The sequence below is a fragment of the Alosa alosa genome, chromosome 24 (assembly GCF_017589495.1).
Source record: "Alosa alosa isolate M-15738 ecotype Scorff River chromosome 24, AALO_Geno_1.1, whole genome shotgun sequence".
NCBI lineage: Eukaryota > Metazoa > Chordata > Actinopteri > Clupeiformes > Clupeidae > Alosa > Alosa alosa.
The window spans coordinates 17,969,747-17,984,067 of record NC_063212.1 but is presented as its reverse complement, the minus strand read 5'-3'; the positions used below and the strand labels follow the sequence as shown (position 1 = coordinate 17,984,067).

The 14,321-nt window shown below is 43.1% G+C and overlaps 3 protein-coding genes across 5 annotated transcripts in view; 2 read left to right on the top strand and 1 right to left on the bottom strand.

The window, feature by feature from the left end:
* The window catches only part of rela (v-rel avian reticuloendotheliosis viral oncogene homolog A), a 19,967-nt gene extending 16,725 nt beyond the window's left edge, over window positions 1–3,242 (top strand). Inside the window, exon 11 of the mRNA XM_048236767.1 lies at window positions 150–3,242. Coding sequence (XP_048092724.1) covers window positions 150–1,021 — 872 coding nt within the window. The 3' untranslated portion in view covers window positions 1,022–3,242. The remainder of the gene's footprint in view (window positions 1–149) is intronic.
* Window positions 3,212–5,753, bottom strand: c24h11orf68 (chromosome 24 C11orf68 homolog). Of its 3 annotated transcripts, XM_048236782.1 has the most exons (3): window positions 5,428–5,640; window positions 4,881–5,024; window positions 3,212–4,665 (listed from the first exon to the last, which is right to left on the bottom strand). In XM_048236782.1, the coding sequence occupies exon 3, from the start codon at window positions 4,599–4,601 to the stop codon at window positions 3,858–3,860; it is 744 nt and encodes a 247-aa protein (XP_048092739.1). In that variant the 5' UTR covers window positions 4,602–4,665; window positions 4,881–5,024; window positions 5,428–5,640; the 3' UTR covers window positions 3,212–3,857. The 3 variants fall into 3 exon arrangements, with proteins under 3 accessions (XP_048092739.1, XP_048092738.1, XP_048092740.1); XM_048236781.1 differs by lacking the exons at window positions 4,881–5,024; window positions 5,428–5,640 and adding an exon at window positions 5,658–5,753; XM_048236783.1 differs by lacking the exon at window positions 4,881–5,024.
* A 49-nt stretch (window positions 5,754–5,802) lies between these two features.
* Window positions 5,803–13,240, top strand: drap1 (DR1-associated protein 1 (negative cofactor 2 alpha)). Its single transcript, XM_048236785.1, has 7 exons — window positions 5,803–5,952; window positions 7,139–7,211; window positions 7,729–7,822; window positions 8,518–8,643; window positions 9,120–9,210; window positions 10,858–10,946; window positions 11,583–13,240. The coding sequence occupies exons 1-7, from the start codon at window positions 5,911–5,913 to the stop codon at window positions 11,749–11,751; spliced, it is 684 nt and encodes a 227-aa protein (XP_048092742.1). The 5' UTR covers window positions 5,803–5,910; the 3' UTR covers window positions 11,752–13,240.
* Window positions 13,241–14,321: the final 1,081 nt, after the last annotated feature.

The following is a 14,321-nucleotide window of genomic DNA, read 5'->3' as shown; positions in this document are numbered from 1 at the left end:
CAATTGCTGTATGCTCTCTGTGTGAGCTTGGAAGCATTAAGTTACACAGCAACTTTTTAAATCGTGATTAAATATCTGCTGTCTCTCTATCTCCTTCCATTCTCTCTCTCTCTCTCTCTCTCTCTCTCTCTCTCTCTCTCTCTTTCCAGCTGGTATCTCAGTTGGGAACCCCCTAGCCGCCTCAACATTGAAAGCCCCAACTTTCTTCGGCCCTCCACCCGGCCAGCTGTTTACCATGCCCAAAACAGAAATGGGCTCGGCCACCTCCGCCAACCTCCACAACGACACCTGGAAGTTCCTCACAAGCCTCACCATAGACAACCAGCCCAAAGCCACGCCGGTGAGCCAAAGCCAAACCCCCGCATCGGCATCCTCCACAGCCCAGGAATACCCCACGGTTAACCTGGCCGACCTTCATGGGCTTAACTTCGGTGTCTACCCCACCGCCCAGGACTCTGGGGTGGCGAATGCGGCTAGCAGGAGCGACGGGGAGACTGGCAATGGGGCAGTTGGTGTTCAGTCCCATGGAGCAGGCATCGCCGGGGCCGGTCAATACAGGGTCGAGGGTGACGAGGAGCTCCCGGAGTTCCCCAGCTTCTCTGATCAGCAAATCTCAGGCACCCTGGAGAGCATCGGGATGGAAGATTTCGAGACACTGCTGGCTCAGACCGGCTTGCAGTGCGAGGTGTCCACCACTGGCACAGGGATTGGGGCACAGCCCTCCGGCTGCCAGATGACATCCACGCTACCATGCAGCAGTACCACCAACAACATGGGCAACCCAGTGGAGAACGCGGTCACCAACCACACGGGAAGTGACGGCACCACCACCACCCTGATGAACTACCCCCCAAGCCTCGCCAGCCTGCTCCAGGTCGATTGTACCCTCGGCAATCCCAATGTCGCACAAATGCCCATTACCTTGGATGACATGGATATGACCTCCCTAGATGAGGACCGTCTCTTGTCCATCTTCAGTTGTGCCACTCAACCAGGGTTCCTGTCAGGCAACCACACTTAAACTAGTCCCAAAAACACTTCTTCCTGATGGCCACACCACCAGGACTTTGTAAAGCACCACAGCCTTAATTTCCCTTCACCATGTCCTGGAGATCTCAAATAATCCAGCTCAGACAGAAAGGAAGAAGAATACAGGGAGCGGGAAAAAAAAAATATGAAGAGTCGTCGTCATGGTTTTGAAGAAGCAGGAGACTTCTTCTGGACTGTAGTTGGCTATCTATCTTCTGCTCATTTGAAAAAAAAAAAAAAAAAAAAGGCTATGTCAAGACTGAAAGACTTTGGGCCATAATTTAAATGTCAGGCAAAGTGCAAAGTCTCTCAACAAGAAAGGTTATAGTGCAGGAACTATAGTTATTGTGTGGCATGTGGGGGCATTGAGTTGACTCCTCAATGTTTATGGTGTCGCCCATGGTGTTAAATTAGCAAATTGATTTTGCTAATTTAGTTACATGATTTTAGTTAGTAAATTACCTTTTAAAAGAAGTCTTGACACTTTTGTTGTTATGGGAGGCACCACTGCATTATCTATATCTGTATTTTAACAATCAACCAAAATGTCAACAATTTGTAGCTTATGTTCTAGCCACGCAGCTAAAGTAAGGATACTACGTTCGGTTCAAGTAGACTATTGAATGTTGATTCATATTTTCAGTATTTTGGGTTGCTGATATCTACTTGGTTTTCTTCAGCTCTGACAATTAGTTCTTAATCAAATACAAAATTACAGTATGTATTTGTATTATCTTTAGGATAATCAGAGCTGGGTACTTTGAACCACAAATGTAGGTCGTTCCTGTGGCTTTTCCTCACTAACCATCAGAAACATGTCTCATTTGCAAATCATTCAAGTTACATTGACTCACTGCACCAACTGGATATTTTAAAGTTTCTTAACTTTTCAAAAAGAGAATATTACCAATGAAAGTACAAGTGACACCATGAACCCCGTCTAGTTGCTATTTTACGAAATATTTACTTGTTGGTTGGTAGTTGCACTTAGCGTCCACATTGAAATGTGAGGAGTCCAAACACAAGTCTGTGTTGTAATCATGTCCTTTCTGTTCTCAGCTTAGACAAGGCTTAACGTTAGTCTTTATTTGAGATGACTTATCAGATATTGGTAAATCTCTGAAGTCACTGAATTCATACTGAATTCTACTGTCAGCCTCTTTTTATGGTGCTTTTGTTAAGAAAATACATTAAAATACATTATAGCATTGATTTTTGAGAGGACATGGCTTGAGCCATTTGCAATCACAACTGCTGAAGAGTTTGTAAAGCAGTTTCCAAAGTAGAGATGTGGCATAACTGACTATTTTTGGTATCATGTAAAGTTAGCTTTGGTTACACAGATATGTTTGTTTATAAAAAAAATAAGAAAGAGAAGGGAACTGTGCATTTGTACTCACCATCTGATCAACTGACCTATGCTATATCAGGAGGACAATTATTTTTTTTAGTTCTGGCTTGTTAACAGTGTAACTTGCATATGCATTTAATATCTAAACCTGTATTCTTTACAGTTTGTTGATACATCTGTTTGCGCATTTGGATAATGCCTGACGACATCCTTAATGTCCTAGTTGTCCTCACAGGTATATAGGCCACTGTTGCTTCATGCAGTATACTGATCATTTCTGGTAATATTGCCGTTTTTGCTTTGTGTTGTTTTTCTTTGGAAGGTCATTCATACGAAACATGCATTCTGGTCTGGCTGGGGAGTGCTTATATGACCCACAATCATATTAATATCCCCAGTTTTGAAGAATACAGGGGAGGGGGGGGTTCACTGTCCAGTCTCTGTTAAAGAAAGTCGACTAATGCGACCCATACATCAGACTTTGACAAGATTTGGAAAAGATTCTTGAAATTTTGTAATGTCTTGTGGTGTAAGAATGGCTTTAATCGTGCGTGTTACATTATTTTAAAAATCAAAGATTATGCTAATAAGGCCTGCAAAGTAATGCAGTAAGCTTTTCCAGTTAATTTGTAGCCTTACATTACTGCCAGCTATTCATACATGATAATTTATTTCACCCTGTGCTCAGTAATATCCATTATAGTTGTAAAACTCTACTGGACTTAATGATTCGAAGCTCTTTAGATGTAATATTTGTAGAAAGTCTTTATATCTGCTGAGTTACTTACTTTGTTGAGGGGGGAGGGGGTGTCCATGAATAAGTCAAACATATGCAAATAAAATGTTTATTAAACATTCTAAATTGTGTGGTGATTTAAGCTGGCTACAACTTGGACTTAAGGATGTAGTTTATTTTACATTTATTGATGTTTGAGCCAGTTCTCACAATGCAAACTTTCATTTTGGCAGATGTGTACAGCACACTGTTACAACAAACACAAAACAAGCAACACAATTGCATTCACATTGCAAACCATTTCAAAGAACAAAAACTTTGCAGCCCTTCACAAATCAAAGGCTTCAATACACAATATTGGGCAGTGTATTTTAAGAACTTAAAAAAAAAAAAAAACAACAATGTAAGATATGGCATATAATAGCCAAACGCTGTTTCTCAACACTCAGGAATAAACGTACTCCGTTGAAAACCAAACTGCAACACAATAATGTTTGTTTGAACCACATATGTTTGAGTCCCCCCCCCCAGTGGCAAGTTTTTGTGACAAAACACACAAAACTAAAGTGTCCAAGCTTGACACTGACGTATTCATGACTCACTCGCTGCACAAGAAAGTGTCTGGGAATCACAAGAGGCAACAAACGCTGAAATCAGACATGTCCGATTAGAAGTCTGTGTGTCAAGAGTTGAGAGGGGAAATTTGCCACCAGTTAGGCTATTTCCTTCAAGCTGTCCATGTTACGTTACCTCCAGGTTGGTGACTTTGTTCAGGATGTGGGAACGCCTTGGCACGCACTCCAGGTTATACTTGCTCTCGTAGATGGTGGGGCACATCTTCCAACAATTGTTCCGGTAAATTCCCAGGTAAGTATAGACGTCTGGCTTGTAAGACAGCGGGCACTTGACTCCTGTGGCCCTTATGACCGCGTCCAACCTCATGACCTGGTCCTCGTCCGCGAAGGACTGATTGTAGACGCAGATGATGTGCTTGCTGTCGGACTTGGGGTCGCGCGGGCTCACCTTCGCCATGGAGATCTTGCCCTCTAAGACAGCCCGTGCCACGCACCCCCAGGCATGGTCCACCTTGAAGCCAGAGTCTAGGTGCATGAGCCACTTACCAGAGAGCACACCGTGGTTCAGTGCCAGCTCCTTCACAGTCTGGAAGGTGACCTGACGACCACTCGCCAGGAGCCGGTCCCAGCTCTCCTGTAGGCCTACGACATCGCCTGTGTTGGGGCAGTGGTCAGGGCCCAGCACGGCGATCCAACCCACGGGGCCCCGGCCACCCTCGTCCCCTTCAAATCTAGACACCTGTGAGGGCCTGTTAGACTCAAGCCAGCGGTCAAACTCTGCCCTTGGGGTCTTCCGCGAGTCAAAAACGATCCATGGATCCATGTCTGCTGCCATGGCCTGAGCTGCATACTCATGGGCTGTGAAGCTGTCTGCACTCTCTGCATCCACGGTCACTTCCTCTTCCTCCATGATGTGTATGATTTATCTCTGGTTTTAGAGGTCCAACTGTCCACCAGACTGATTTAAAATTTTCCTGAAGTGTCAAATATTAAATGAAATATCATTTTTGATGTACACATAGTGATTACACTAAGGATATTTATGAAATGGTGTGAAATAACATTTAAACACTAGCACAAACATTTCATAAATTATCATTGGAAGTGTTTAATGCTGCATGTGATCGAACATAAACTATAATACTTAAACATTAATCAAACGAACTGGCCAGAGTCTAGTCATGTTTACCTGTAGGCCTATTGATGTTGTAACGTTAACTAGAGGCAGTTAACCAGCTATAAGATACCGACTAACATTAGCTGGTCCGTTATCGTGGATCCTTGTCGGTCAGCTGCTCACTTGCTTAAAGTTATGAGGCAAAACTTCGATGCTCTGTCATAAATGTCACAAAAATCCGTCCTTTCTTCAAAATAACAATTTGAGGTAGCATGCGTTATTCATAACTCAATGAATTGGCTAACTCTGACACGCTGGTTATATGCTTTGTGTAAAACTGATGGCTAGTAGCTAGCCAAGGCTAACCTTAACTACATTAACATTCGTCCGACTACAGAAGAGACACAGTTAGCCAATATCTAGCTTGCCCATCGAGTTTTAACGCTAATAGGTAATGGGTAACGCTACCTAAAACATCAGCTTGATTAACAAAGACAAAGATTTGCTGTGAATTTCCTGCAAAGCTCAACAATGCTCTCTGGCTAGTACTGCATGGTGCACTTACGGCTGCTGTTTAGGTCATTTGATCGCATTGTTAGCTAAACTGCCATCAACTTACCCGACCAACACTACGTCAGCTGTAGAAGTGATGGTTGGTAAAGTGTTCAATGGCAAAACTTTATTTATATTTTTACAATAAACAGTCATAGAGACGTATGTTTGGTAGAAGACGCGCAAACCATTGTAACGTTACTTGAAGGTATTCGCTAGACAAATCTGACTAGTGTAAATTAATTGCAGTAGTTGCAATGTGTCCTAAAATATATTACAATACTCAATAGTACTTACATAATAAAGAAACTCTTTAAAATAACTTAGTTTGCCGTGCCTTCTGTGATTGCTGCGTGGGGCAAGTCTCTCAACCTGTGGGTAGGGTAGCGCGTAACCCGACGAGCAGGCAGACCCAGTGGAATCCTTTTCAGATATTCTCGTTTGACGACGGTACTGACATCAGCAATCTCGCTACTGGCCGAGGCTGTGTTTGGAGTAAGGGGAAATAAAAACAAAATAGTTGGACTATCTCTGCGTAGGATATTATAAAATGCCCAGCAAGAAGAAGAAATACAATGCCAGATTTCCTCCGGTAAGTTTTAGCTTTATCTTGTGAATGAACTGAAGCGCTTTTCAACGTTTGAAGTAGAGCATGAGAGCATCCTCGGACGAGATTAGTCAGGCCTTAACGACAAGCTAGCTTTGCTAGTTAGCGTTGCTTAATGCCACTTGGTGTTCTTGCAAGTTTAATTTGTGAATTCCTGTTATTTTGTGGTTTAAATGGTATTTTATGTTTAAGTGCTTCGGTGCCCCATTAATGGCGTTTCCAGGAGCAATATATGTTGCGTTAAGAGGCCAATAAAATATTGAGTGAATTAGGACTGATGAATGCAATGAACTGAGCTAGCTAGCTGGGCCATTTACTTAACTGCTAACCTGTAAATTAGCCTTTTCGGCCGCCTTCGCCCACGTTACTTTGGCAATACCACATTAGCTACTTCAATATCTGAGTCTGACTTATACGGTGGAATTACAACTTTGTTGCACTGTGTGCTAAATTTAGAAAGACTCAGCTGGTGCCTATTCAAACCCTAAACGTTACCCAACCTAGTCAGTGCTGACTAGGCTGTTGAAGGTAACATAGTTGCAAATATCAACGCTAGCCTGTTAAGGATAGCTTGAAACGTTAACGTTTGTAGCAGCTATACAGAACTGAAATGAACAGATATGATATACAAGTTTGTGCATCATCCATGTAAACGGCACAGAAAGTAACAAGATAACTTAGAAGTTAGGGTAACGTTTGTAAAACGTTTCTAAGATTCTAATATATTTCAGTGCACATATTTTAACCATAACTCGGTAGCCAAGCGATTGCAAAGTTTGTTAGTCAAATAATTTAAAGGTACCCAGTATTGAGCAAACGTAAAGCAACACCTGTTAAGTAAATGTTACCAGTGGTGAATGTAGTCACATTTACAAGGATATACGGCATAAGCAGGTCAGGTTTAGAACACAGGGTTACAGGTCTTAGCGAAAAGTAGAATGCGAGGAAAGAGTTGTTGTGCCACAATGCCGCTCGCTGAGACCTCAGTAGTCGTTCCTTTTAAACAGTCAGCTTACACGTGGTATATGTATTGAAACGTCTTAATGATTCTGAGGTTTTCCACTGATCTGATTGTTTTTAATGTTTAAGTTATTGCTGATTGATATAGGCAAGTTACAAACTATTTTGTTGTTCTTATGTTTGTGTAACGACTTTTCATTTGGACTTGTAGGCCAGAATTAAGAAGATAATGCAAACGGATGAGGAAATAGGCAAAGTTGCTGCTGCAGTTCCGGTTATAATCTGTATCCTCTCACACTACGCCCCCCTAAGCAGAGCTGTCAGTTAGTAAGGAATCCTTTAACTTTATACCACAGCCTTGACTGTTTTAAATGTTAAATAGTCTATAAGGAGAAACAGGGATCTCCAGTTTTTCTACTGGAAATACTGTCTCCTCCAGAATTATAGATCTACAGCTAATTACATTTTTGTTAAACTGCACAACATAATTTGCAGGGGGAATGTCTATTATTTTTTTTATTGGATTATTCATCCAATTATGGTTGACATCAGCATGTAAGGCAAGGACTGGGAAACATCATTTAAACAACCAAAATATTAGTCTAGTCCTTAACATAACACTACCTCTTGTGCATGTTAAGACTAGGCTACATAGTAGGCCTAACCACTGTGTGTAAACATCAGCTGATTGAGTTTGATGTCTGGATAGTTTCACAAGACCTCTCCCTCACATACACACAGATAAACAGACAGGTTTGTGAACATCCTTGTCCATAAAGTCCTTGACCCGGAACTCCTCAGCTCGGGCTCTTGAACTCTTCCTGGAGTCACTCCTGACAAAAGCATGTCACGTCACACAGTCTCGGAACGCCAAGACCATGACCACATCACACTTGTAAGTCTTTCACCAAGTCACTTCCTTCTCTGCCCTATTGGTTGCCATATCCCCCACTCAGAATTCCTTCTCTTAAATCTGTGAAAGCTCTATTAGTGTTAAAGATCCAGTCCACTGTTCTAATACTAAACCAGCAAATTCGCCCTTAAGGTGATGATACATGGGGCAGCTTTTTGAGCAATGTTGCTGGGCAACCACATAACCGGTTCCATTTGACGATTTGCCTTATGATGATTAAAGTTTTCAAGAAAATAAATTGTTTCTGAATATCAATGGGAACATGCCAGCACCACAATAATGAGGAACATTTGGCCAGCAACATTGCTCAAAAAGTTGCTCCATGTATCATCAGCTTTAGTGTCCTCTAGCTACCTGGTCTGTGTAGGTGCTCAAAAACACTTCAGTGTTGGTACACAGTCCTGGCTCTGGTAATGGCGGCCAGGTAGATCAGCTAAACAGTCTGTTAGTGCACATGCAGAACCAGCTTCAGAGTGTAAAAGTCCTGCCATGCACTGCACTGGTTCTGATCGTGCATGTAACACAGGGGATTTCACTGTTTAGCTGGTCTTCCTGGTTGAAGATTTGTGCTTAATAGAATCAGCTGGTTTTGTAAATGGTTTTACACACATATGTGGAAGGACCTGTCCTTTCTGAAGGCCAAATGTCCTACCTCTGCTCTTGTCCGACCCGTATAGGAAGCAGTGCATCGAGCTGGAGCAGCAGTTTGACTTCCTGAAGGACCTGGTGGCAGCCGTGCCTGACATGCAGGGGGAAGGGGAGGACAACCACACGGAAGGAGCCGGGGAGAAGGTCCCACGCAGGTAAAACCACTTCCACAGTTGTGCCCTTGAGCAAGGCACTTAACCCCAGGTTGCTCTGAGCACAATGGCCCTGGTAATATAACTGGTATGTGTAAGTCGCTTTGGATAGAACCGTCTGCTAAATGAATACATGTAAATGCATGTCGCATCACCTTGAGGGTGTTATCGGAGATGGTCCTATTATGCCTGTGTGTTATGGGTTGTGGTCATAGGGTGAGGTGAAGCATCAGTGGCATCGCTCGCTTACAATCGGTCAGACTGTTTTCACAATACCTGTCACTTTTGCTTTGACTTTTATTTTTGTGTGACTGTATGTCAATACATTCCTTGAGTCATTGAGGACCGGTGCAGACAGATAAAGAATTATTAGATATGGGAGATGTTCTGTAACAAATGAATAATTTGTGTAGTCATGTCTATACTGATCCATATGCTTCCCTCACTCAGTGACTGTTTCCCTCTTTTGTTTCTTTCAGAGGTCGCAAGCCAGGATCGGGTCGCAAGAACGGAGGTGCAGGCGCCAAGGGCAAAGATAAGAAGCTGTCAGGCACAGAATCGGAGCAGGAGGTACACACACACACACACACACACACACACGTGCACTAGTACACACAGGCATTGCACTTTCTCTTAGGGTGTGATAACATATGGCCGTAAAAATGCGTCCTGGGCGATCTTAAAGAGCTGGACTGCTTTTCCCCGAAAGTGTCACTGAGCACACTGGTAACTGTGCAAAGAAAGCGTGATAGTCTATCATTTGCCCACGGCTGTGCTAATGCTTTAGGGAAACACGCCACACCCCTGTGCAGTGACTTACATCAGTCCTCAGCACCTTAGGAGATGTGCAAATGAAAACCGCCCGCCCGCCTGCCCACCCTCCCACCCTCCCAATGTCAGAGGCTGCTGTGGGACCTGGGCTTTTACACAATGCAGGTTACAGCAGCACATGCCCACAGGGCTTTAGCCTAATCAATAGCGAATTGCTTCCGCTCCATCAGGCATTCATGACAACACCAGCAGCACTTTGTGACTGTGACTGTGACTGTGACTGGTCGGGTGTGTGTCCCAGGTGCTCCAACAGCGCCTCCCGTTGGTGGATCTGGGTACCTGAACCGTGGTTTGTGAATATCAGAAGAATCAGAATCAGAATGGTCTTTATTGTCATTGTACATGAATACAACGGAATTGAGATTGCCACTCTGTGGCACCACCATGAAGGCACAGCACATATAATAGAACACAGAATAAAACATAAGACATAAAATTAGAATTGTGATGACATTAATCGGAACGATTAATCTGCATAAATCAAGTGCATAGCAGCATGAATGAATGGATGGATGAATGGATGACACTCCTATTTGTGTTTGTTAAAAATTGCTTCTTTGGGGGCTGTCCCTGAATGTCCCCGACCTGTAGTGCCTGCCAAAGGGCAGCTTGAAGAGGTGGTGGCCTGAATGGATTGGGTCTTTGATGTTAGACTCTCTGCTGAGGTAGTGTGATGTTGCAGTGATCTGTAGAGAAGGGAATGGACAGCCTGTTCATCTGATGCCTTTGTGATAAGACCTTATTTTTACCTAAGTATTTTATAAATAAATAAATAAATAATTTATATATATTAAACTTTTGGGCATAAAACTTCACTATATACTGTTCATTTTAATGTTAATGCAATGTTTATTGATTACATTGTAAGTCGCTTTGGACAAAAATAAACAAAAGAATCATAAACATATAACGAGGTACATGGAGGGGATCTGGCAGTTAGTGGTTGAAGGTCGAGGTAACCATATGTAAATCAAAGGAGAGGTGACCACTTGCACTGAATAATGGAGAGTAGACATCTGGGTGTTGACACTTTTTGGTTTCTGTTGAATTGTCAATAATTTGATGCCTACAGGAGAGAGAGAGAGAGAGAGAGAGAGAGAGAATGAGAATTTATGACATCTGTGTTTGCAGTGGATTGTTTTGCATGCTGGGTCACCATGCTGATCAGTTGAAATTAGGCAGGCCAAGTTAGGATGTGCTGTTGGCTAACGTATATGCAGGTAGTCCAAGATACTGCCACGCTTATCAGTCCAGGTGTAGAAGTCTACAGTCCTCCAGGACTAACTCTTTTAAAATAATAGGGAAAAGACTAATACACTGCTGTGAGGAGTGCAGAGATAAAGCTAACGAAAGAGTGCTAATGCATCCATGTCTTCATGACAACAGGAGGACTCGGAAGACAGCGAGACAGACGGTGATGAGGAGGACGGCTCCCAGTCGAGCACCAATCAGCAGTCAGCGTCACACTTCCACAGGTGAGCTTTGTGTGAGTGCATGTCTGTGTGAGTGAGTGCACATGTCTGTGTGAGTGAGTGCACATGTCTGTGTGAGTGAGTGCACATGTCTGTGTGAGTGCACATGTCTGTGTGAGTGCACATGTCTGTGTGAGTGAGTGCATGTCTGTGTGAGAGTACATGTCTGTCTGTGTGAATGTGCATGTCTGTGAGTGTGCTTATCTGTGCAGACTTTCTTGTGAAGAACGTCTCATTGTTACACAAGATTATCTGCACATCTGCTATAACTGCCCCCTGGTTCAAGAAGCTTTTGAACACTTTGTCCACCCATCTCGGTCCAGCATTGTCCATTGTTGTTTGAAACATTTATTACTGCAAAGTAGCAGTTCATTTTGGATACTATTTGCACTTGTATCCTTGCATGGTGTACGAGTATGAATGAGAATATATTTCTCACTCACCCTCTGGATTTTATACACTTTTTATATGTAATATGACTTACTGTCTTTATTTGTCTTTCCCTTGCTGCCTCTGTATCTCTTTTTTTCTCTCTCTGTCTTTCCCCCTCTGTCTTTCCCCCCTCTCTCTCTCTCTCTCTCTCTCTCTCTCTCTCTCTCTCTCTCTCTCTCTCTCTCTCTCTCTCTATCCGTCCTGCAGTCACAACATGCCCCCACAGTACATGCACATGGGCCCATTACCGGGGGGTGTGGCGCCCATGCAGCCAGCCTCCTTCGCTCCCCACCCCTCGCTGATGACCACAGGGCTCCCACCTGCCCCCGTGCCCCACCCAGGCCAGGAAGACGATGACGAGGACTACGACTCTTAGCTCCCCCCGTCCTCTCCTCCCCTCTTTCTCCTCCTCCTCCTCCTCTGCTCTTTTACAGATTATTTTACTCGTATGTTCTTCTCTCATTTGACTGCCTGCTTTTGCTCTCGTAGAGGGTCGATATAGGGCATCTTTGCTGGGGTGGGAAGAGAGGGAGGGAGGGTCAATGACAGGAGGTCATAACTCGTAATGTAAGGAAATGCCCCCAAACCCCCTTGTCTGAGTACCTCTACTGCACAGGAGCGATTTCTTGATAGTGTAAAAGATAAGCAGCAGTCACCATGTGAAGACTCAAGACTTGGTTGTATATTAGATAATGTGTTTTTGTTTTTTTTTTTTTTTTAATTCTTATTTTATTGTGAAGCAGGAAGACAGGAAGGAGTAAAAAAAAACAAAAAAAAAAACATAGAATCCAGAGACTGCTTCTAACGTTCTTACGTCAGAAATGTTGAGATGAAAGGCAAAGGTCCTGGATTAGTTTAGGAGATCTCCTTTTTAGTTTGCACTTCATATGTGTCTCCTATAGTTTCCATCAATCACACTCACAGTTAAAAACAAATGCAAATACACAAGGAAAGGAACTATACATATCACTACCCACTCCCTACAGTTCACTACAGAGCCACAGCTTCTCTGTTTTGCAGTTCAGAAAAATTAAATCACACCTCTACTCCCCATAACAGAGGAATGATCGATTTTAAATCATTCATTCTCAGCATAGTGCACAGGCTGTAACAAAATATTGCCATTGTAACACATGGGATACTTCACATGTAGACAGTCCCTTTTCATTCTCTTTTTTCACCATGGCAGAGAATACTGGCATCACACCCAAGAAAAGAATGGATTTACTAAATTAATTCTCCAACACCTTTTCTACGCTTGTTGTCTTGTAAATTGGTAATTTTTTAATTATTATGAACCCCCCCACCCCACCACCCGTCAACAATATCTCAAATCTCAAAGTCTGTACGCTGAGGCAACGTGAGGTGCAAACTTTTTAAAAGCTCATTTTGGGAATTCATCTCACTCGCCTCAGTCATATTGCTCCAAAGGGGTTTTTACGCCGTTATTATTTTTTCCGTTGTTGTCGTTTATTTTTCTCGTGTCCCGACACCGCCACACTGGCTTTCATGGATTTGAGAAGAACGGAGCAGGCCCTCGTACGTGAACATGTCCAGATATGGCGCCGAACCGGCCCAGCTCTGGCCTTGTTTCAGATTTAGCTGCTATCCCAGGTCATTTATGACACTTAAGTCTCACTTAAATCTTCTAATGTACCTCAACATAGACGTTAAGATATTTACATGACATTCGTTCCCCACCCTCCCATTCTTTTAGATTGTTTTAATCTGCTCAGAAAGGTCCCTCTCCTTCAATTGTATTTCTGCTTCCCTCCTCCCTCAAAATGTTCGATTTGAAGTTGTATGTAAACTTTTAACATTCTTTTTATTTTGTATGGGTGAAATAAATTTGAAATTTCAATATATATAACCGGGTATTTCTTTTTTTAATGTCAACTTGTGACCGTGTTCTGTGTACAACATTAAAGTCTCCAGTCACCGCACCACTAGCATGCGATCATATTAGGACTTTTACTGTCTATTGGCATGGACATTTGGATATATCCAGCTGTCGCTATTTCTAGCAGCACGTCTGTAGAGTCCTACAGTATTTGACCAAGGTTGAAATACTTGTATGTTTGTGTGTGTGTGTGCTTTATATCTGTCTCTGAAGAAGGAAAAGTATGTGAGTAAATATTGACCTACATTGAAAAGGTCATCCACACTTCATATACACTCTACAGTGCCAGGCCTGTGTGGTGTTTGCTCTCCGAGACCCCCCTCCAACCTCCTCCCCTCCTTCCAGAAATATCTCTGCAGGTTTTCGGGGACAATCTGCCAGTGTGCTCCCAGCGGCCCGCCACACCTGAGTGCTACATCGCGCCGGCCGTCACCCCATTCGTTCGCAGCGCCGTGGCACGTCCGTCAGCGGCACGATTATTGATTCCCTCCACTCCGTCCCACCCCGACAACCACATTCCCTCCCAAGTCAAACAGAGGCCATAACGCTCCGAACGAACGATCTCGCTCTGAATGAACTGTGCGCTGCTTGGGCCTAGTGAAAAATAACTGCACAAGCCAGAGGTAAAAATGTTTTTTTAATGATATTTCTGCAGCCATAAAGAGAGAGAAGTGCTAATTTTACTGGAAGTGTAAAGTGAAGAACCATATGTTTTTCATTATAAAACTGCCATGATGGTTCAAACAGATGGTTCCCATTTACTATTACCACTAACTGGTCAGTGTACAAATGTTTCCTTTTATAGCTCATTAGTTACTACATAATGACCATTTCTACTCCACTGAGTGACTGTTTATTGTGTGAGTTCACTTAGCTGGCGTTGTCCAAACAATAGTGAGCCACTTGTAGCCTGAAAAAGTGAAAGACGGCCACTAGGAGTCTCAAAGGAAAGAGAAGAAAAGAGCAGCTTACATTAGAGACAGAACCCAAGGGCCTAGTCTGACTGGGTTTTGTGCCAACTGGACCAGAGCAGTAGTCCAGCACAT